Source organism: Taurulus bubalis, assembly GCF_910589615.1.
Source record: "Taurulus bubalis genome assembly, chromosome: 7".
NCBI lineage: Eukaryota > Metazoa > Chordata > Actinopteri > Perciformes > Cottidae > Taurulus > Taurulus bubalis.
In genome coordinates this window covers 914,057-937,500 of record NC_136595.1, presented here as the reverse complement: position 1 = coordinate 937,500, position 23,444 = coordinate 914,057, and the positions used below count along the sequence as shown (strand labels likewise).

General features: G+C 46.1%; 2 protein-coding genes across 2 annotated transcripts in view; one reads left to right on the top strand and one right to left on the bottom strand.

Annotated features, from left to right (window-relative positions):
- Positions 1-196: 196 nt before the first annotated feature.
- hyi (hydroxypyruvate isomerase) lies at positions 197-4,449 on the top strand. The gene is made up of 8 exons (XM_079220480.1): positions 197-500; positions 927-1,038; positions 1,672-1,786; positions 2,534-2,612; positions 2,919-2,968; positions 3,045-3,114; positions 3,972-4,106; positions 4,180-4,449. Exons 1-8 carry the CDS (start codon positions 302-304, stop codon positions 4,215-4,217), a joined length of 798 nt encoding a protein of 265 aa, XP_079076606.1. The 5' UTR covers positions 197-301; the 3' UTR covers positions 4,218-4,449.
- A 599-nt stretch (positions 4,450-5,048) lies between these two features.
- The window catches only part of szt2 (SZT2 subunit of KICSTOR complex), a gene marked incomplete at its 5' end in the record, with an annotated part of 149,193 nt that continues 130,797 nt past the window's right edge, over positions 5,049-23,444 (bottom strand). The window contains 8 exons of the mRNA XM_079221464.1: positions 5,049-7,825; positions 7,910-7,978; positions 11,818-11,928; positions 12,376-12,871; positions 13,644-13,766; positions 13,845-14,022; positions 18,178-18,391; positions 21,774-21,839. Of these exons, the coding sequence (XP_079077590.1) occupies positions 7,682-7,825; positions 7,910-7,978; positions 11,818-11,928; positions 12,376-12,871; positions 13,644-13,766; positions 13,845-14,022; positions 18,178-18,391; positions 21,774-21,839 (1,401 nt within the window). The 3' untranslated portion in view covers positions 5,049-7,681. The remainder of the gene's footprint in view (positions 7,826-7,909; positions 7,979-11,817; positions 11,929-12,375; positions 12,872-13,643; positions 13,767-13,844; positions 14,023-18,177; positions 18,392-21,773; positions 21,840-23,444) is intronic.

Genomic DNA, 23,444 nt, shown 5'->3' with positions numbered 1-23,444 from the left:
AGTTTGCCTTTCTTTCTTTCCGCGCATGCGTACTTCACAGACCGGAAGCACGCTGCTTTCGGTCATGTGACAATAACAACAGTCTCCTCGGTCAGACGCTGTCAAACTTCTGTCTACTTCTAACTATTTGCAAGATGAATATATCCACATTAAAATAGCTAACGCCTCAAAAAAGAAGGTAAGTCGGCGTAAACAAAGAGCTCCTCTAAAGCGGCCCGTGCAGCCCCGGCTGCTGCCGCCTGAAGGTTCCGGCAGAACCTCGGGTCGTTAAACCCCGGGTCGTTGGTCCCGGGTCTCCGTCATGGCGCCGCTTAAGTTCTGCGCCAACATCTCGTGGCTGTTCACGGAGCTGCCGGACTTCAGCCAGAGGATGTACGCGGCCGCGGCGGCGGGCTTCCGGGCCGTGGAGGCGGCGTGGCTCTACGAGGCCGACCTGGAGGAGCTGCAGAGAGCCAGGGAGGCCACGGGGCTGCAGCTGGTGCTCATCAACACGCCGCCCGGTACCCAGCCTGCAGCGCCACCGCGCACGCGCACACACACATTAGTAGCGCAACACACACACCTACACACATTAGTAAAGCAACACACACACCTACACACATTAGTAAAGCAACACACACACCTACACACATTAGTAAAGCAACACACACACCTACACACATTAGTAAAGCAACACACACACCTACACACATTAGTAAAGCAACACACACACCTACCTACACATACACACACATTAGTAAAGAAACACATGCAACACACACCTAAAAGCAACACACACACATTAGTAAAGCAACACACACACACACCTACCTACACGCACACACACACGCACGCACGTTGTAGTGATACTTCCATGAGTGTAATAGTTAGAGGGTGATGAAGAGGGTGATGAAGATGAAGAAGGAAGGAGGGTGCATGTGTTGCAGGAGATGTGAAAAGAGGCGACCTGGGCCTTGGAGCCGTTCCTGGACGGGAGGCAGAGTTCAGGCGGGGTCTGGATCTGGCTCTGAAGTACGCCAGGGCTCTGGACTGCAAACGGTGAGGAAGGCCTTCTGCTGGTCCTCTCACTAGTACTGGGTACTTTGTACTGTGTACTGTGTACTGTGTACTGTGTACTTTGTACTATGTGAAGTGCTCATGTTCATGGAGAAGTCGTCCTGAAACCACAAGGTAGCGGTTCATCCTGGTCTCATAGTTTCATGTTGAAGTGTCCTTGATAAGACACTGAAGCCCCAGAGCTTCACAGCAGCTCACTGCTCCTTCATCACTAAGGATGGAACATGCAGAGAATAATGTATCCACTGTGGGATTAATAAAGGATTATACCAAAACAAAATGTATTAAAAAAATAAAATCTCGCGCCCACATGTAGTACCTCCGCGTGCCACAGTTTGAGAACCACTGCTTTAACCTGGGGGTCAGGACCTGGCTTCCTCTTGGTTCCATCAGACCAGCGTCTAGTTTCTCTCAGAGTCCTTCAGGCCACTAGTCACTAAACCCCGCCCCCCGGCCCTGGTTGTCCCAGACCTCCTCAGGCCCCTCGGCTCTTGGGAACCGTCAATGCAGACCAGGTGTTGCAGCCGTCCCTTAGACCTGAACCTCCTCGGTCCGGTCTGACTCGTTGGCTGCTGTCAAGGTGTAGAAGCGTATAACATATTTCCTGTTGGTCAGGATCCACCTGATGGCCGGGAGGGTTCCCCTGGGCTCGCACAGAACGGCGGTTGCCAAGGAGATGGAGGCCGTCTTTGTGCAGAACCTAAACTACGCTGCTGATATCTTCTCAAAGGTCGGTGACCTCTTGTGTCCAACAACTCCTCCCAGCAGTGTGAAACTGGATCTCTGCAGAAAGATAGACAACAGAATATATGTGTAGGATTCAAACAAAATATGTTACAGAATGAGTGAGCATGAGACACTCCAGAGGTATGGCTCTCAATCACATGCTAATATGGACCTAGTGATGCATCATTACACAACTTATCAAATATATCTCAATACAAATGATTTCATAATGCATTCATCTATAGAGGGATATTTAGTTGCAGCTGTGTGTGGGTTGCCAGGTGTGGTCACAGAGGACAGGTCGTGGTCTCTGTATCAAACCTGGCAACCTCTGCACCACATCATGATTATGTTATTTGAGCCCATGCCACACTGCTGGTGAAATAACCTCGGACACCACCGAATACATGGACAGGTTCTGTCTCCAGGCTTTTATTAGTCTCTGGGAAAGTAGCAAAAACAAAAAAAAATTGAACCAAATCACACATGTCTGTTAACTAGTGTAATAACAACGTGATATGTTTTTACTTCCATCTACGGAATGAGTACAGGCTGAAAGGGGTGACTGTGGCTCAGTGGTTAGCATGCCCGTCTTTCAATCAGAGGATCGGTGGTTCGAGCCCCGGCTCCGCTTGGCCATGTCTTGGGCATGGTGGTATTCATATAGCTGCAGGCATATCATTTAAATTAGATCAGTTAACTTCACATGGAGTTGGTGGTGATGTGAATGCTGTGAAATGTCTCCTCACAGGAAGGAATCACGGGTTTGATTGAGCCAATCAACACGAGGCTGACAGATCCCAGGTACTTCCTGGACTCTCCTCATCAGGGTGAGACCCTTCTCTCTGTCGCAGTGTCGCATCTAGTCAGCGTTGAGCTGCTCTGGAGCGAACCCTAACCCTCCATGTCATGTTTCTGATGCGACATGGAAAGTTGTCCAGTAATAAGTCATTTTGCTCCAGTAACACATATTGATGCGAGTGCACGGCACATTCTGTAATTCAAGCTCAAAGTAAACTCCCCGCGCTGCAGACTGGATGCTGCAGTGTGATCTTATTGTCTGTGTGATTCCTCCACACCTCCTCTCTGGTTACCTGCATGAGTCATGTCTCAGCTCACCCTCCTTGTGTCTGTAGCCGCTGCAATCCTGGAGAAGGTTGGGAAGCCAAACATCAAGCTGCAAATGGTGGGTGCTCTTTACAATAAAAAGAATGACAACACAACAAGATATGAGGACACTGAACACGTGTGAACTGTTTCAGGACGTCTTTCACTGGCAAATAATGGATGGAAACCTGACGCAGAACATACACAAGTATTTACCCATAATTGGTGAGTAGGATGTGAGACAACATATAATGTACTCGAATCCTTCGAGCATTTATATTTACCCTTCATTACAGTCAGTGCTCTCAAATTATTTTATTGAACTAGACTGGAACCGATGGAGTCTGTTTGGGTCATTTGCCCGGTTGTTAATGCTAAAAAATGTGCAGCTTTAAAGCTGTTCCACAAAGTGCCAGAATCTAAATTGTTGTCTCAAAGGAAGAAAAACATAATGTCATAATAGATTATATAAGGATGGTTTATTTTTTAATGAGGATTAATGATGTATTGTTTCATCCACTATCAATCAGAACGTTAATTCTGACCCGACTCGCTGCAGATGTAGCTGCAATCCACGCATCTCGAGTTCTCGTCATTCAACTCTTTCTTTTAGCTTTTGGGTTGTGCCTATAAGGTGACCCACAAGTTACCCAGCATGCAGTTTGGTGATGTCATTTCTTTTAAACCATGAGTCAAGTTCAATCACCTCGTGTAGTCGGGGTTGGGAATCAATGTTGTGTAGTCGGGGTTGGGAATAGTTGAGGTCGGGAATCGACCTCGTGTGGGTCGTCGGGCAGCGAGTCTGGGGAGTGTTTGCACATTTCCGCAGCTTGTGGGTAACCATCTACACGTGACCCAGTTTGTGACTCAGATAATTGTGTAATTAAGATGCAGAGGAGTTTGGATCAGACACTCTTGCATTTAATCGGTGAAGCTTTGATTTCCTACAATAAACTTGTGGAAGAAAGGACCGCTTGAGCCTCTCAGGATGAACACATGCAGCTATGATGAAGCAGCTGTTGGCCAGAGAGATCACTGAAGCCTCCGGAGCTCATACAGAGTAAAGATGGACTCCTCCTCAGGTCATGTGCAGATTGCTCAGGTTCCAGGCAGGAATGAGCCCGACAGCGCTGGAGAGCTCAACTACAGATACCTGTTCACCACGCTGGAGGCCCTCCACTACCAGGGATACGTGGGCTGTGAATACAAGCCACTGGGTGGGTGCTCTTCTTATTCAACATATTATGGAACAACAATATGCATGTGCATCATGACCTCTGTCCACTGTAGGCTCCACACAGGAGGGTCTGGGTTGGATGAAGGAGTGATGTCTCAGCGCTGGGCAGGTTTCACGTCTTCCACCAGGAGAAGCTTTGAGCGGTTTCTAGTGGCCTTACACATACAGGAGATTGTCAATCTAAGTATCTCCTATACATTGATGTAGTGCACTCTATATTTTACTGTTAAATGACATCATTAAAGGACCAGCACTATCAACACTTATTCCTTTCTCAACTAACATTTAAATAAATCTGTTTTAAGTGTAGCGATGAAACTGTTTGACCATGTATCACTGTGAAAAATAAATTGTGATAATTCTAAAAACCTATCTTCCTATTACTCAAGCAAGTCCTCACCTCCTGGCGGTCCTTTACTTTGCATAGCTCATCCTAACTACAACTGTTTAATTGATTATTCAATCAGCACTCCTCGTGTCATATCATTTAAAGCCTTTCAGTCATATTTCAGTGTACATGTTAACCTCTTCATTACCATACAGACCTATCAGTTATTGGTCAGTTTAGATTTAGTGTAGGACAGAGTCTCTGCCATCAGAGCCTAGGATCATAGTAATAGCCTGCAGTGGTGACGGTTGACTGGTTTCCAAGTCGTTTAAGGTGGAAGTGTCGTCCCCTCTATTGGTTGTAACCTTAACGCAGGGTTCCTAACATTCTGACCAGTGATCCAGGACTTTAAACCAAATGTCCACTACAAACATTTAGTGAAGTCTGGGTGTAGCAGTAAGAAGTGAGTAAATGTAGTATTTAAACTAACAATGAGAATACAAAGCATACAGTAAACCTTAAATGACACAAATGAATGAGACAATAGTTTGATTAAAAGAATAAACATTTATATAGATGCCTGTATGTATGCCTGCTTATATTTTGAGTCTTTTTAAAAGCATATTCATTATTTCAAACTCGTCGTAAATGAACGACATGAACACATGAATATAACACATTTACATGACTTTTACTAAACCTTTGGGATGTTATTTTTTTCAAGGACTTTTCCAGGCCTGGAAATAACCATTTTAAAAGTCGATGACTGTTCCAGGTTTTCCATGAGCGTAAGAACCCTGTTAACATACCCAGCATCAAAAGTGAGCCGCAGTCAATGAGCCATTTTAAGCTCCGCCCCTCTGCCTCACAGACCGGCGCTTGCCTGTCCGAATCGCACAAAGCGCTCCGTTGGTTCCCCAGCAAAACACCCACCAAATGTGGAGGAGATCAGATGAGCGGTTCTCGAGACGTGAGAAGAACACAGACGGTCGGATTCCTCACTTTAAAGTCGGATAGCACTTTGTGTTCACGTAAAAAAAACATTCCAAACGTTCCCATTCAACCTACTGCTTTATTTAGCATTTCACATACTGTATAAAGTGTTCAGTATGTACATAATATACATGATACAGTCAGAGGCAGTGTTTGTATTACAGAGTCAAAATGCTGAGGGCCAACTCGTTACAGCAATGCATATCCAGTGTTTACCCTTCAGACCCAAGTCTCGCCGCTTCGCTCCACATTTCACGTCCACAAGCTCAAGCGTTTGCCTTCCTTCTAGTGAGAGTGTGCAGAACCCAGAGCGTTAAGAGGGCACTGAGGGAACCCGGCCTCCAGCAGGCTTCCACAATATACATCACAACCTCAAACGCATCACCCGGCGCATGCTGTGTAAACATGTTGCATGCTTTATGCAAATCAGCAGTTATTTGTGACATTTGTCACGTTTCCACAAACCGACTCAGGCACTTTCACAGGGATCTTCCATGCTGAGCTCATGTCACAACAACAGTGTCGCTTCAGAGGTTTGGGGATTTAAAAAAAATAAAACAGAGCGAGAGAGAGAGAAAGGCACTTCAGGGTACCAGGTATGGCAGTAGGGTTTGAAGAGGTTTGACACTTTAGAAAGCGGAACATCAAGCCGTCCCAGCTGTCTCGCTCACATAAACACGGCCGTGGCATGAAGAGCGAGATGCGATCAGAAGGCACGCGATCCGAGGTTCGGAAGGAAACTTGTGCAGAAGAGTTCACTGTTGGGTGCAAACGACGTGACTTGAAGAATCGGTTCAATCTAAAATACTGACATAGATTCAGGGTGGTTCTGTCAAAGAGCACAAAGAGAGACGGTGTCTTCTCTACTGGCAACAAACAAAGGGTTCCCTCAGTCCCGTCAGCAGAACATGAGTCCCCTCAGGACTCTAGGACCTGGGAGAACTCTGCTCATGGCATCAGAGACGTGGACACGTCTCATCGACTTTTCCACTTTTAGAACGTCGAAGCCGATCAGTAAAAGGTTCTTCAGACGGACCTCGTCCCTGACGACCCTGAGGACCCGACCCAACAGGGTGTCCAGACCCGACCCAACAGGGTGTCCAGACCCGACCCAACAGGGTGTCCAGGTCCAGACCCAACAGGGTGTCCAGACCCGACCCAACAAGGTGTCCAGGTTCAGACCCAACAGGGTGTCAAGGTTCAGACACTCTGTTGCAGGTCCAGACCCAACAGGGTGTCCAGGTCCAGACCCAACAGGGTGTCCAGACCCAACAAGGTGTCCAGACCCAACAGGGTGTCCAGGTTCAGACCCAACAGGGTGTCAAGGTTCAGACCCTCTGTTGCAGGTCCAGACCCAACAGGGTGTCCAGGTTCAGACCCTCTGTTGCAGGTCCAGACCCAACAGGGTGTCCAGGTTCAGACCCAACAGGGTGTCCAGGTTCAGACCCTCTGTTGCAGGTCCAGACCCAACGCCTACAAGTAGAACATCTGGATTTGGGTTTCAAACGGGGAAATGACTGAACAGAACGAGACCCCATCAGGATGGGGGGTCCAAGATGAATTAATGGACAAAACCAAATGTGGCATGTGTGCCAGCGTCCAGGTGAGCTCCACGCCGCTCAGGGATGTGTGAAGGTAAACGCTGCAGGTTCTACCAAACATTATGTAGCCGCTCTGCTGCTTTTACTCCAGGCTTGATATTTTCTCTATATTATACATGCGCATCCATTTCTTTTGAAGTTAGCTCGGCTCAATAAACTTCACTAAAGGCAGTTTACGCTCCACATGTGCACTTAAAAAATGACACAGTATGGAGAGAAACTTTAAGCTGCCCAAACACTTTAGATGTACTTGCTTTTAACAAAGCGTGCACTAAACTCCCAGCTCCCAGGGTCTGATTCCATCTTGTGGACCGGCAGGAGCACAGGATACACGGGGCGTCCTCACACACACTTGCATGCGTAGTTAAAAGCAAATATATCACAAGGATTAAGGCTGATACTGAACTCGCTGATGGGGGTTTATAAGCACCAGTTCGGAGCCATTTAGTTTAAAATCAGATTTTCCCGACTGGTTTGGGTTTCTGACGTTGGCACTGACACAAACACAGAAGCAACGCGCTGCCGGATGCTTTGCTCCATGCTTCTGCATGAGGTAACGCAGCCCAACAGCTCTAGAGACGCCTGCTTCACGATCACGTGGCGATGAGTTGGGGAAGTCCAGCTCTTTTCTGCTCACAACAGGCCCGTCCAGAGGTTGTAGCAGGCGGTGTTGATGACGGACTCCAGGTGGTGGTACATGGACACCAGCTGGGGAGGAGGGCTGCTGCCGGCCGGCTGCTGCGACGGCAGCGGCTCCCGGAACACCACCTTGAGGCTCTGCAGGAGGGACACCAGAACCACAGCTGAGACGTTGCTGTAATAACTACATGAATCACGTCGTTGGTCGTTGAGAGAACCCACCGTCTTTCCAGCCTGGGCGTCCAGGAAGACCAGAACAAAGCAGTCGGTGAACTTCTGGTTGAGAACGGCCTGAAACAAAGAGGACAGACGTGGATCAGATGGACATTTAGCCTTTTTGACAAGGATTACTCTTTTTGATCTTCTCCGTCAGCATGTCAAACAGAAAGGACATTTTCTCTGGTGACAATGAAAACGCTAAATGTTAAAATGCTGACAGAACTGATGGAGGCTGTGCACACGTTGCTCCGACATGAACATGTTCTTTACTTCAATGTTCCTCTGCACTGAATGCAAATACTAAGTGTGGAGGGTTTTCTTGTGGGGGCGTAGATCTGGCCTGTGCTGAACGGAGTTATTATCATTGCCGTCTTCGTTGTTTTATGATCCTAATGGATGTAAGGAAGATTATTACTTCACCCTTTTTTTCCGCAGAAAGCAAAAGCTCAGAAAAAAACGTAATATTGAGAATTTGTGTGAAACATGAAGCAAAGTAATCGCACAAAAGAAAAGACCACGCCCCCGGGGTCAAAGACCTAAAGCAGGAATGTTCCATGTTCCCTCGTGACCATGAACCCACCACGCTGCCTTCACATGTTAAGCCGTATGGAGGCCGAAGGAGCTGAAGGAGCTCTACAGCACGACGTGAAGTATGAGTGATGGGATTGGCACAAAATACTACATTACCCATAAGTCTCAGCGGCTGTTGGAGGAGACTATTGAATCAGAGCAGCGCTGCATCATAGCCGACTCTTTGCACACAAACTAGTTACAACGTTTAAAAGTCTAAGAAGACGGATGAAGCTGCTTATGAAGCTGAGGTTATGAAGCTGAGGTCATGAAGCTGCTTATGAAGCTGAGCTTATGAAGCTGCTTATGAAGCTGAGGTCATGAAGCTGCTTATGAAGCTGAGGTCATGAAGCTGAGGTCATGAAGCTGAGGTCATGAAGCTGAGGTCATGAAGCTGAGGTCATGAAGCTGAGGTTATGAAGCTGAGGTCATGAAGCTGCTTATGAAGCTGAGGTTATGAAGCTGAGGTTATGAAGCTGAGGTTATGAAGCTGCTTATGAAGCTGCTTATGAAGCTGAGGTTATGAAGCTGAGGTTATGAAGCTGAGGTTATGAAGCTGCTCATGAAGCTGAGGTCATGAAGCTGAGGTCATGAAGCTGAGGTCATGAAGCTGAGGTTATGAAGCTGCTTATGAAGCTGCTTATGAAGCTGAGGTTATGAAGCTGAGGTTATGAAGCTGAGGTTATGAAGCTGCTCATGAAGCTGAGGTCATGAAGCTGAGGTCATGAAGCTGAGGTCATGAAGCTGAGGTCATGAAGCTGAGGTCATGAAGCTGCTTATGAAGCTGAGGTCATGAAGCTGAGGTTATGAAGCTGAGGTCATGAAGCTGCTTATGAAGCTGAGGTTATGAAGCTGAGGTCATGAAGCTGCTTATGAAGCTGCTTATGAAGCTGAGGTTATGAAGCTGCTTATGAAGCTGCTTATGAAGCTGAGGTCATGAAGCTGAGGTTATGAAGCTGAGGTTATGAAGCTGCTTATGAAGCTGAGGTCATGAAGCTGAGGTTATGAAGCTGAGGTTATGAAGCTGCTCATGAAGCTGAGGTCATGAAGCTGAGGTCATGAAGCTGAGGTCATGAAGCTGAGGTCATGAAGCTGCTTATGAAGCTGAGGTCATGAAGCTGAGGTCATGAAGCTGAGGTTATGAAGCTGAGGTTATGAAGCTGAGGTTATGAAGCTGAGGTCATGAAGCTGCTTATGAAGCTGAGGTCATGAAGCTGAGGTTATGAAGCTGAGGTCATGAAGCTGCTTATGAAGCTGAGGTTATGAAGCTGCTTATGAAGCTGAGGTTATGAAGCTGCTTATGAAGCTGCTTATGAAGCTGAGGTCATGAAGCTGAGGTTATGAAGCTGAGGTTATGAAGCTGCTTATGAAGCTGAGGTCATGAAGCTGAGGTCATGAAGCTGAGGTTATGAAGCTGAGGTTATGAAGCTGCTGTCATGAAGCTGAGGTCATGAAGCTGAGGTCATGAAGCTGAGGTCATGAAGCTGAGGTCATGAAGCTGCTTATGAAGCTGAGGTCATGAAGCTGAGGTCATGAAGCTGAGGTCATGAAGCTGCTTATGAAGCTGAGGTTATGAAGCTGAGGTTATGAAGCTGAGGTTATGAAGCTGCTCATGAAGCTGAGGTCATGAAGCTGAGGTCATGAAGCTGAGGTCATGAAGCTGCTTATGAAGCTGAGGTTATGAAGCTGAGGTCATGAAGCTGAGGTCATGAAGCTGAGGTCATGAAGCTGAGGTCATGAAGCTGAGGTTATGAAGCTGAGGTCATGAAGCTGCTTATGAAGCTGAGGTTATGAAGCTGAGGTTATGAAGCTGAGGTCATGAAGCTGCTTATGAAGCTGCTTATGAAGCTGAGGTTATGAAGCTGAGGTTATGAAGCTGCTTATGAAGCTGCTCATGAAGCTGAGGTCATGAAGCTGAGGTCATGAAGCTGAGGTCATGAAGCTGAGGTCATGAAGCTGAGGTCATGAAGCTGCTTATGAAGCTGAGGTCATGAAGCTGCTTATGAAGCTGAGGTCATGAAGCTGAGGTCATGAAGCTGAGGTTATGAAGCTGCTTATGAAGCTGCTCATGAAGCTGAGGTCATGAAGCTGAGGTCATGAAGCTGAGGTCATGAAGCTGAGGTCATGAAGCTGCTTATGAAGCTGAGGTCATGAAGCTGAGGTCATGAAGCTGAGGTTATGAAGCTGAGGTTATGAAGCTGCTTATGAAGCTGAGGTTATGAAGCTGAGGTTATGAAGCTGAGGTTATGAAGCTGCTCATGAAGCTGAGGTCATGAAGCTGAGGTCATGAAGCTGAGGTCATGAAGCTGCTTATGAAGCTGAGGTTATGAAGCTGAGGTCATGAAGCTGAGGTCATGAAGCTGAGGTCATGAAGCTGAGGTTATGAAGCTGAGGTCATGAAGCTGAGTTCATGAAGCTGAGGTTATGAAGCTGAGGTTATGAAGCTGAGGTCATGAAGCTGCTTATGAAGCTGAGGTTATGAAGCTGAGGTTATGAAGCTGAGGTCATGAAGCTGCTTATGAAGCTGAGGTTATGAAGCTGAGGTTATGAAGCTGCTTATGAAGCTGCTCATGAAGCTGAGGTCATGAAGCTGAGGTCATGAAGCTGAGGTCATGAAGCTGAGGTCATGAAGCTGAGGTCATGAAGCTGAGGTCATGAAGCTGCTTATGAAGCTGAGGTCATGAAGCTGCTTATGAAGCTGAGGTCATGAAGCTGAGGTCATGAAGCTGAGGTTATGAAGCTGAGGTTATGAAGCTGAGGTTATGAAGCTGAGGTTATGAAGCTGCTTATGAAGCTGCTCATGAAGCTGAGGTCATGAAGCTGAGGTTATGAAGCTGAGGTTATGAAGCTGAGGTTATGAAGCTGAGGTTATGAAGCTGCTTATGAAGCTGAGGTCATGAAGCTGCTTATGAAGCTGAGGTCATGAAGCTGCTTATGAAGCTGCTTATGAAGCTGCTTATGAAGCTGCTTATGAAGCTGCTTATGAAGCTGAGGTCATGAAGCTGAGGTCATGAAGCTGCTTATGAAGCTGAGGTCATGAAGCTGCTTATGAAGCTGCTTATGAAGCTGAGGTCATGAAGCTGCTTATGAAGCTGAGGTCATGAAGCTGCTTATGAAGCTGCTTATGAAGCTGAGGTCATGAAGCTGCTTATGAAGCTGCTTATGAAGCTGAGGTTATGAAGCTGAGGTCATGAAGCTGAGGTCATGAAGCTGCTTATGAAGCTGAGGTCATGAAGCTGAGGTCATGAAGCTGAGGTCATGAAGCTGCTTATGAAGCTGAGGTCATGAAGCTGAGGTCATGAAGCTGAGGTCATGAAGCTGCTTATGAAGCGTCTCCTCACCAGGTACTGGATGCCGTTGTCGTCGAAGTGTCTGCAGCTCTGGGGGAAGCGGCTCAGCAGGACCTTCACCAGGCTCTGGTACCAGGATGGACTCATGGTGAGGAAGCAGTCCTGCAGAGACACATCAACCATCATTCTCCATCACTGCAGGAAGCCCAGCGCTGAGGTCGTAATGCAACCTCCACAGTGAGGAGGAGGGGTTCTAGTCATCTGTAAACTCATTCATATTCACGGACTACTTCATTGACTGTGTGCAAAGAAACCTTTAACAACCTGCAAACAATGAGATTTGGCTGCAAAATATTTACTCAAATGAAGATTTCTAAAGCAATTACAATTGAACTGTCCTTTGTTTAATTCCTAGACTTCTTTCATCAGTGAACTATTTGTGCAAAGTTACAAAGAAACAGATTCATGATCAAGCGCCAGCAGCAAGTTCCCAGATCTGAACCAGGTGAGTTCACTGTGGACTGTAACTCAGATCCAGGTAGCTGAACCCAGATGAATTGACCATGGTTCTGGTCCCAGGCAGCCGGCTGCGCGTGAGAAGGGTCTCACCAGCTGCGGGTCGATCTCGCCCACCGAGCGGCTGTGCACGGCCTCCAGCAGCTCCTCCAGCTCGCTGAAGGACAGCTTGGTGAGCTTCAGCTTGTCCAGGTGCTCCCCGTGGAACAGCCTCCTCCACAGGTTGTCCCTGCGGCAGTGGCCCATGGCCTGCTCCACGCTGGCCTGGATCTGCCGGCGGGCCGAGCCCACCTCGTTGTTGAGCAGCGGGAACAGCGGCCCCTGGGTCTCCCGCCCGCCGCCCGCCAGAGGGTAGAACTCGTTGCCGTCGCTCGGGGCGGTGGAGGCCGCGGCGTCGAGCGACGTTTCCTCCCAGAGGTCCTGCTCGGCGCCGCGGGACCCGCCGGCCTCGGCCCGGTCCGGGGGCGGCCGGCCGCTCGGCTCCCCGGGGTCCCGGTGGATCTGAGGGAGCTTCTTGAAGCGCCGCATGTCGGCCGTGAGGCGGGGGAAGAGCTCCCTCTGACTGGTCATGATCACGTAGAACCGCAACCTGTGTGGAGGCATTCAGAAAGACATTCAATACGCTGCTTGAGGTTATTATTATTATTATATTAACACACCGTATGAGAGCTCTCTGCTGGCGCTAACGCCTGAGGACGGTCAGTCACTGCTGACTCGCTCCCAACGAGACGCGAAACCAAAGCTACCAAAGAGAACGTCTCCGGTGCGCCAAGCCCACCATGCCCTCTGGAGCCGGCGTTTGCCTTGTCCCTTCTGGGCTCCTGTAGAAACATGTTGGCGCACCATGGAGGACTCTGGGATAAAACCCTGCTCACTATGTAGACATGAAAGGCTCATGGTGAGGTATGGAAACACAACTATTCTGACCTTCAGGCTCACGCACTACGTCAAATATTACAAATAAAGATTATAAAACAAATTCACATTATATTCCATGTCTGCCCCGAAGTGCTACACGTGTGATTTTTAATGAGTTTCAGCTACAAAATCTTTATTCAAGTGCAATTCTTTACTACCTAAACATCTTAATCGAAAAAGAAAATGTTTGCATTAAGCATTTCGGTAAAAATTATTTAAAATATTTAGTTTTACTAAAATATAGACATCGACCTCAAAGTCCAGTATCATTTAGACTCTACTATCAATACGGACAATAGATAAACAAACTAGGGCTGCTATGAGCAACTATTGTCATAGTCACGTCATTTATTTAAATTCACCAACCAACCAGATATCCTTTTGGATGTTCGGGCTCACACATAACCAACCAGCGCTACTTTCTCCTTGCTTCTCCTCTTTACCTCAACAGATGCCTCTCCCCGTCCGACTGCTCCTCAAAGGGCGCCGCGTTGTGGCACACCACCAGCGACACGTCAAAGTCATCGTGGTGGTGCAGGCCCTCCAGGTCCTTGTAGGAACCCGAACTACAGAGGAGGAAGAGGACATGAGGAGGTTGAAGCTCTGCAGGCGTGAGCGTCCACAGGGATCGGCGGCGGCCCTACCTGTTCCACAGGGCCACCAGAGCGTACTCGTGCAGGTCCGGCGTCCCTTTCTTGCCGTCGGTGGCGGTGGCGGCCTTGGACATGCGGAGCGGCTTCATGCCGTAGGTGCTGGCGTGGTCCGTGATGTAGTTGTAGAGCTGATGAGCCGTGATCATCCCCGTGGAGACGGAGAAGCTCCCTGACGAACACAGAGGCCAGAGACTCAGACGACATCAGGACATCTTCATTACCTCTCCGGTGACTGGGAACGAGCTCCCGCTAAGACCGACTGACACGAATACTTCATGAAGAGGAAAACAGAGGAAGCAGTTTGGATTAAACTGGTTTCTTCTTCCTGTGGCAGTTAGAACGCAGTGAGCTGCAGATCCATACAACACTCAGACTCACGCCTTGAGGCAAACACTACAGTATTATATAGCTGCAAATAGTCTTTCCTGCTCAAGACCTCGGTCGCTCAACAAACCGATTTAAAATAGTGGTTCTCATGTGGTTCAACATCGTCATGAAACATATCCTGGACATTCTGTAATGATTGGACAAACAATTTCTGAATTATCGTCCTGCGGTTCGGTGCTGAACGGCCTAACGGTGGATGACTTTGGTCCGTTTGTGCCGAGTCATGTCCTCATGAAGCTTATTGTTCAATCTCCTGAAAACTAAATGAGACAAACACCTTTTTGATAACATTTTATCAGATGGGTCCAATAATATTCCACAGAAAGGCAAACTCATGCGGTCCAGACCAATGTTCCCTCTAATTTTTTTCAGCACTGAGCCAATTTTTTTTTTTCTGAGCGCACATTTCAGCACTGTGAGCAATTCACAAGCCTGGTTAGCCATAGAGGATTCAAAGAGATGACAGCAAATGCATCAATATGTATACACGGTTGATATTTATTCAATATCCTTTATAATGGCTGGGCTTTGGGAACATTTTAATGATGGTGTTTTACCAGTCAGTTTAGTTGAACTTAAAGGATCTTTGTTGAACTTCAATAAGGGGAGGTTATGACTGGTTCACTGGTTATGACTGATAATGATATATAGAAAAAATAAAAGTATCAAAGGTGTTTAGTCATTTCTCAGCAGGGACAACATGCTAGAAAAATGCTAATGCAGTGCTTAACAATAATTATAGGCCTATTAAATTGACATGGTGTCATTTTTCCTAAAGGTAGCCTATATAAACAATTTAATAACTTCATATTCTTCATATTTAAATATGTCTGAAAGTTTCATCCTACCTGTGTCAGTTTGGACTATGTCATCTAGCCACTCATGTTAAACGTTAGGCAGACCTTTTTCTGGGGCGCCTGCTCTGCCTTTCTTTTCTCCATGGTAGCCTATAGCTGCTGGAGCAGGGCCCGCCAAGAGGAGCCTAAACAGCGCCGGCCCGAGCTCATGTGGCGCTCTGGGCGAGCTTCACTCCTGGCGCCCGGAGGAGGACAGCGGGGTGGGGGGTGCTAACGGAGGCAGAGCGCTAGCAGAGGTACAGAGAGCGCATGTCGAGAAACGGGACGCTGATTGGCCAAGAAGACTCGACACGGCACATCAAAGATCTTATTATTGAGGAGATGGCTCACTCCTATCTCAGAAACACTGGCGCAAAAAAGATTTTTAACCCCTGAAAAAAAATCGTTTGTGCGGTCTGAAAAATGTGCGCGGTCTGAAAAATCTATTGCGCGGCCACTTCGACTGGCCTGCGCGGCCACAGCTTAGAGGGAACACTGGTTCAGAGGCTGTTTGTAGAGCACGTTGAGGCGGCCGTTAATCAGAGCGCCCCCATGTGGCCAACGAGTCATATTTCTTAAGAAGCACCAGAACATCATTTCCAGTTATTGGGCCAAGTTTCATGTTCAGAACGTGTTCAGCTCGTCACCATTTGAGCCGCCCTGTTGGGGCTCGAGTGCTAATAAAAGTAACATAAAGAAGTGACATTAGTCTACCAACAGCCAACAAATAGGTAATTTGGTATTTTTAAGTAGAAGTGTTGTTTGTGTTTTTCCCCGTGGTGAATGTGGAATTACCATGTATGTTCTTCAACAGTTAGAGACACTTTGAATCATGGATGCAGGAAAAGCACAGCTGTACTGACACGATGAGAACAGCCATCACTAACCTCTACTGCCGGGTCCACCTTAAACACTCTGACTCTTTCTGCAATGTGTCCACCTTAAACACTCTGACTCTTTCTGCAATGTGTCCACCTTAAACACTCTTTGACTCTTTCTGTAATGTGTCCACCTTAAACACTCTGTGACTCTTTCTGCAATGTGTCCACCTTAAACACTCTTTGACTCTTTCTGTAATGTGTCCACCTTAAACACTCTGTGACTCTTTCTGCAATGTGTCCACCTTAAACACTCTGTGACTCTTTCTGCAATGTGTCCACCTTAAATACTCTGACTCTTTCTGCAATGTGTCCACCTTAAACACTGTGGGCTCTGCAATGTGTCCACCTTAAACACTCTGTGGGCTCTGCAATGTGTCCACCTTAAACACTGTGACTCTTTCTGCAATGTGTCCACCTTAAACACTCTGTGGGCTCTGCAATGTGTCCACCTTAAACACTGTGACTCTTTCTGCAATGTGTCCACCTTAAACACTCTGTGGGCTCTGCAATGTGTCCACCTTAAACACTCTTTGACTCTTTCTGCAATGTGTCCACCTTAAATACTCTGTGACTCTTTCTGCAATGTGTCCACCTTAAACACTCTGTGACTCTTTCTGCAATGTGTCCACCTTAAACACTCTGTGACTCTTTCTGCAATGTGTCCACCTTAAACACTCTGTGACTCTTTCTGCAATGTGTCCACCTTAAACACTCTGTGACTCTTTCAGTAATGTGTCCACCTTAAACACTTTGTGGTGAATACTTTCTGCAATGTGTCCACCTTAAACACTCTGACTCTTTCTGCAATGTGTCCACCTCAAACACTGACTCTTTCTGCAATGTGTCCACCTTAAACACTCTGACTCTTTCTGCAATGTGTCCACCTTAAACACTCTGACTCTCTGCAATGTGTCCACCTTAAACACTCTGTGACTCTCTGTAATGTGTCCACCTTAAACACTCTGACTCTTTCTGCAATGTGTCCACCTTAAACACTCTGTGGTGAATACTTTCTGCAATGTGTCCACCTTAAATACTCTGTGACTCTTTCTGCAATGTGTCCACCTTAAACACTCTGTGACTCTTTCTGCAATGTGTCCACCTTAAACACTCTGTGACTCTTTCAGTAATGTGTCCACCTTAAACACTCTGTGACTCTTTCTGCAATGTGTCCACCTTAAACACTCTGTGACTCTTTCAGTAATGTGTCCACCTTAAACACTTTGTGGTGAATACTTTCTGCAATGTGTCCACCTCAAACACTGACTCTTTCTGCAATGTGTCCACCTTAAACACTCTGTGACTCTTTCTGCAATGTGTCCACCTTAAACACTCTGACTCTCTGCAATGTGTCCACCTTAAACACTCTGTGACTCTCTGTAATGTGTCCACCTTAAACACTCTGACTCTTTCTGCAATGTGTCCACCTTAAACACTCTGTGGTGAATACTTTCTGCAATGTGTCCACCTTAAACACTCTGTGACTCTTTCAGTAATGTGTCCACCTTAAACACTCTGTGGTGAATACTTTCTGCAATGTGTCCACCTTAAACACTCTGTGACTCTTTCAGTAATGTGTCCACCTTAAACACTCTGTGGTGAATACTTTCTGCAATGTGTCCACGTGTTCAATATGTAAAGTTGTCCCTTCATGCTTGGTCAGATTGGTAGGCTTGTTTATGTATTATCACTATTAATTAGATAGTTTTTTATATACAGCTGGAAACTGTTTACTTGGATATCTGCCACTTTAATTAATGCTGACGAAGTGAACACACATATTTAATAAACTAAGGGGATAAAGTATACATCCCCAGCTTAAAGTACTATCTCTCTATACTCCATCAAACCTTCTTTCCTCTCCGTCACTGTGTTTCATTCTGCTTTTGAGAGACAAGCACCAAACTAAATGTCACTTTAGCATCAGCAAGATACAGCAGTCACAGATAGGATTATTATAACCGGACTGGGATCCTGACAGATGGAGTAAAACTCGAGGCTTACAGTAGATTCAAATGCATTGTGAAGACAATTTGCATGTGTTGCACCACTTAAGGCTAATCCAAGACAGCAGAGTTGCTCTTCTCTGGATCCACAGAGGTCCTCACAAGGCGTTCCTACAGACACACTGCAGACTGGCAGTGATCACCTGCGTGGTGGTTCTAGATGACCCGAGGGGAGCGGCAGGCTGAACTTAAATGATATTTAAACCCGAGTCACCTTGGAAGACGTGGTTGCGGCCGAACTTGGGGATGTCCGGGTGATGGGCGATGAAGTCGTCCAGAAAGTCGGTGAGCTGGTAGCCCTGGCGCAGCGTCATGTGGCAGCCCACCAGGTACTGGTGCACCACGCGCAGGTGGAAGTCGTAGCTGAAGGAGTGGACGTGCATCAGGTCCCGCACCTTGTCGCACTCCTCGGTGAAGAGCATGGAGAGCTGGAGACAGGGGTGGGCGGTCAGAACCGGCACGGAGACACTCGCAGACAGTCACGGCAAACCCTTGGGTTACTTAACGTAACCCTGGTTCTTTGATAACAGAGTGAGGTGCTTCTTCTTGGTCGGTCTGGCCGCTTTCATTACACAGATTGTTGGGAGTGAATAGCATGTCTGAATGGTTATCGGTCTAATCATCCAATAGTGAACCTGCTTTGCATGTGAAGGGGTACAACCTGCCGTTCCAGCTGCTGAATGCTTTGTGCACCTTAAGGCCCGCTGCTCCTGTGAGAGCCTTTTGTAAGCAACTTCGATACCGATCGCAATTCACAATAGCATCTTATTTAATTAAATCCGACATCAAAAGGGGGCTGACAAAAGCATTAATTGCAAATGTGAATGGCTGCAGAGAGAGGCAGTTAATTACAGCACAATGGGCGTTTACGGGGAGGGCTGAATGCTCCCGTTTACTTTCATCTGGACCTTTCCAGGCTTTATCAAATCAAACTGCACGGCTCTCTTTAGCGAGAGAACACCTTCGACTCTGGGACCTTTCGGCACCTTTTCCCCGTCCCGACAGAAACTAGCACGAGGGCCGGAGACGTTCAGAGATAAGGAGGAAGAATATTCTGTTGGCACAGTGGAATGAAAAAGATAAACATTAACATTTCTCTCCCCGGCGGTGCTCCCTGCAGTCTAGCAGACAAATTAAGTGTGACCTCTTAGCCCGTTATCGATGGAGCCCGGAGGCACGGGGGCGACAGGAACGCCTCGGCTCAGAGGCAGTACGTCACCTGCATGTGTCCGCTGTCAAGGTAACAGTCATTATTACCTCACCTGGAATCCCAAACGATTCATGTTCTAGCTAATTAAACACCCGCGTAACTCTCCCTCTAAGTGAAGTTAATGACAGTGGCTACAGAGATGGAGAAGCTGTAATCATTCGGGGTCATACAAGATGAAGCGACTACACAAAGCATGATGATGGAAAAAAAGAGACAAGAACAGTCATAATAGGAAAGCCGGAAAAAATGGTGACATTCATTGACATTTCACTTTCAGGAATGTTCTGCACGTTCCTGGAAAAACAGATAATTAAACATGCATATTACACAAACACTATTACACACTTGTGTAATGCTTATTACACAAGTGTGTAATGCATATTACACAAACATTATTACACAAGTGTGTAATGCATATTACACAAACATTATTACACACTTGTGTAATGCATATTACACAAACACTATTACACACTTGTGTAATGCTTATTACACAAGTGTGTAATGCATATTACACAAACATTCTTACACACTTGTGTAATGCATATTACACAAACATTATTACACACTTGTGTAATGCATATTACACAAACATTATGTCATTTTTGTGGAAAGTAAGTATTTCACACAGGTCAGTGATGTGACAAAGATTCTTAAATATAAATTCTCACATTTCCTTTGACGATCTTCATGTGCTGAGGATCGTAGCAAAGGTTGTTTTTTTGTTTAAACTAATTTGAAATATGAGGTCAGATATCAGATGTCTTTGCCATCTTGATAAAGAAATGGTGGACTGTGAAAGGATAAGGGACAGAAATCATCCACAATTTATCCACAGAGATTTCCTTCTTTACGCGAGTGGGAACATGTAGAGTTTGAACAGAGGTGGCCCTAGAATTGAACCCTGTGGAACCCCGAATCATTTGGACTGTGACACACTACACATGTTCCTATTTACACGACTGCAATGGATTTTAAATAAAGCAGTCAATAGAGTAGTGTAGACTTTCAGCTTTATTTCAATGGATATAACACAAATATGGCATTACCTGTTTAGGGATTACAGCCATTTTTACACAGTCCCCAACATGTTCAGAGGTTTAGAAGTATTTGGTTAAATGTGAGTAGGTAGTAAAGCCCTAAACACCTCAACACTCTTCCTGCTACCTCTAACAGCCAAACAGCCCATGCATAGCACAGCTTCCACCATGTTCACCAGAGGATGTGGTTTGCTTCGGATCAGGAGCCGTTCCTTTCCTTCTCTACACTTTTCCCTTCCAGTCTAATCTGGCCTTCCTGTTCTTCAGTGTTCCCAGGGGTTGCACCTTGTTGTAAACCTTCTGTATTCAGATCCATGAAGGCCTCTATTGATTGTAGACTCTAAAAAGACATACCTACCTCCTCCAGAGTATTCTTGACCTCCGTGTTCATGTTATGAAGGCTACACTGCTACACGTCTGCAGTGGTCTTCTGGGTCGTTTGGTGTTGGTGAGCTTGCCAGTGCATTTCTTGTTTTTAGGAATGTACCAAACTGATTTCTAGTTGATTTGGTCAATCCTAGTGTTTCTGCTATCTGCCCGATAGGTTTGTGTAGCTAAACAGCCTTTGAATGGCCTCCTTGGTCATCATGAGAGAACAGGCCTCACCTGGCCATCAAACCATTTGTTAGACAATTGTCCAATTACTTCTGAGCCTCTGAACATGTGGGGACTGTGTACAAATGGCTGTAGTTTTGTTTTATCCATTGAATTAAAGCTGAAAGTCTACACTTCAATCACATATTGACTGCGTCATTTCAAATCCATTGCCATCGTGGAAAGAGAAAAATAAGAAGAATTGTGTTACAGTCCAAATACTTATGGCTGAAATATGTAGTCATTGACACATCAATCCCTCATTGAACTAAGATTTAAACCAATTCCAGGAAATCCAACCAAATGTCACAGTCTGTTGAAAGGATCATCTACGGCGAGCAGAGCAGCAGCAGTTTCCAGCCCCATGTTATAAGGTGATTGACCCTTAAAACCCAAAGAGATGCTAGAATTGATAGTGGAAGTCGGCCTGGAAGGAAGTCCTAGCTCCAGCCAACCCCCTGGCAACCAAAGATGCAAGAGGAAACATAGTAAGATTATCAAAGACAGGGCAGAGGGGACAACAGCGATTGAACAGACAGTTAGAATAATACAAGCTGAGAAACCCACGACACCCAAACCAGCAAGCACAGAGCGGCAGCCTGTTGAAAGTCAAGACGGAAAAGGAAATCAAACGAGAGCTTGACTTTTGAGGCCTGGACCTCAAACAGAAGAAGATATCTCAATACCAGACCTTTGCCGAAGTAAACCCAATCGTCGCCCAGCTCAACCTGCTGCTGCCTCATAGTCGAGCTGTGAGTTGTAACTGTGGCTCCCACAAGAACACACACACACACACACACACACCTGTTTGAACACTGAAACCCATTCATTCCCGAAGAGACAAAAACACAGACGTGAAGATTGTGAAAGGAAGAGACCATGGCTGATGGCAGCAAGCAGAGCGGCGGGGAGGGGTGGAGCCTGATTGGAGGGAGACACCCCTCCCTGGAGAAGGGTGGGACATACCGCACAGTCAGATACTGGGCTGGCATCTGGAAACGGCTTGCACCGAGGTTTGGTGAGGAGGCTGCCCTGATGGAGAGATGACATGAGGTGGGACTAGGCAGACACAGACAGATGGATGGAAAGGAAGACTGAGGAGATACGACAACAAGAACACGGCTTCTCAAACCTTACCTGTGGACCTCCATGGACCGGCGCCCAGAGGTCAACGTGAGAAACTCTTTTACCAAGCTCGAGAAGCCGACTACGAACCCATGTGTAAAGCACCAATGCCTGCATATTAAGTATTTACATACATTCTGCTGCGTTCAACAAGTCATCCCATTTGCACAATATCGCCTTATTTACCATTATTTACCAGTGCTTTGTCACAGCGGGAGCCCAATTGTGTTCCTCCAAACAAAAGATACATTTACTGCGTTTCACTATAAATGTATTTTAATGTGAAGGCAGTCGCACTGGAGGCTTTTATTGTGAAACTAGTTAAGGCCATCGCAGCTGGGGGCCTCCGCCAACCAGTCGAGTTGCTGTTTACATTAAATTCTGTCAAAAATAGCATCACTTCATCATATATACATTTATTTATATATATACATATATATATACATAAATATATATGTGTATGTATATATATATATATATATATATATATATATATATATATATATATATATATATATATATATACACATATATACATATATACACACACATATACATATATACACACACATATATATATACACATATACATATATATATACATACATATATACATATACATACATATACATACATATATATATATACATATACAAATAAACACACACACACACACACACACACACACACACCCCCCCGAGAGGGAAACAAATAGCATGATATCTTTGAAAACATCCGTCTCTGCCTCTGTCACATCAAAGTGCACCGATTTCCAAAATCTGAGTGGGATCCGTCACAGTGTCAGAACCGGCTGGTGAGGCTCAGCTAACAGAACCAGGCTGAGCAGGAAGGCTGCGGCGCTGCAGATGGGATTAGGGTTACATCGGAAAGCCTGAAATCTTTAAAAGATGCTAAATGGCAGCTGTGAGAAATCGCACCTGTGATCAGGTGAGCCGTCTTAAAACTTGATGTGCGTTTAAAGTTACGGGGAACTACATTTTGATAAGAGCCTTCCTCCACATCTATATACAGGCAAAGGATTTTTGAAGTGACACAAATATTTTTTGAAACTGCTGATTAATTCAAAATGTTGTCATGAAGTCCAGAGCCCAGGAGGGAACGGACACGTCTAATCAAACAGGGAAGTAGTGAATGAACAGCAGCAGCTCTGTTCTGTATTCACTGGAGGCTCAAAGTCAAGTTGCTCACTTGAAGGAGCTCCTTAACACACCGGCACCTGATGCTGGAGGTGAGCCTGCTGATGCTGTGACTGAAGACATCTAAATACCAAGAACTTCTGTTTGTAAACACTGTTTTACGTACATAGTATGTTCTGTGAAATAAAGAACTGCTGTAGCATTAAGTCAAGAGACATATCCGTCCCGCCAAGGATCCTAAACATCTTAAACCGGCGTCTCTTCTGTGGAGCCGTTAGACTGCAGCAGACGAGGGTGAAGCTAACGGTGTAATTCAGTTAATAAGCAACAATAAACAACTCTTCAGCTCTGCATC

Bases quoted from the DNA above. Each gene is read 5' to 3' on its own strand.
- hyi (XM_079220480.1), top strand. From the start codon at position 302: ATGGCGCCGCTTAAGTTCTGCGCCAACATCTCGTGGCTGTTCACGGAG. The intron at 501-926 runs GTACCCAGCCTG...CATGTGTTGCAG, and splicing joins GCTCATCAACACGCCGCCCG to GAGATGTGAAAAGAGGCGAC. The intron at 2,613-2,918 runs GTGAGACCCTTC...TTGTGTCTGTAG, and splicing joins CCTGGACTCTCCTCATCAGG to CCGCTGCAATCCTGGAGAAG.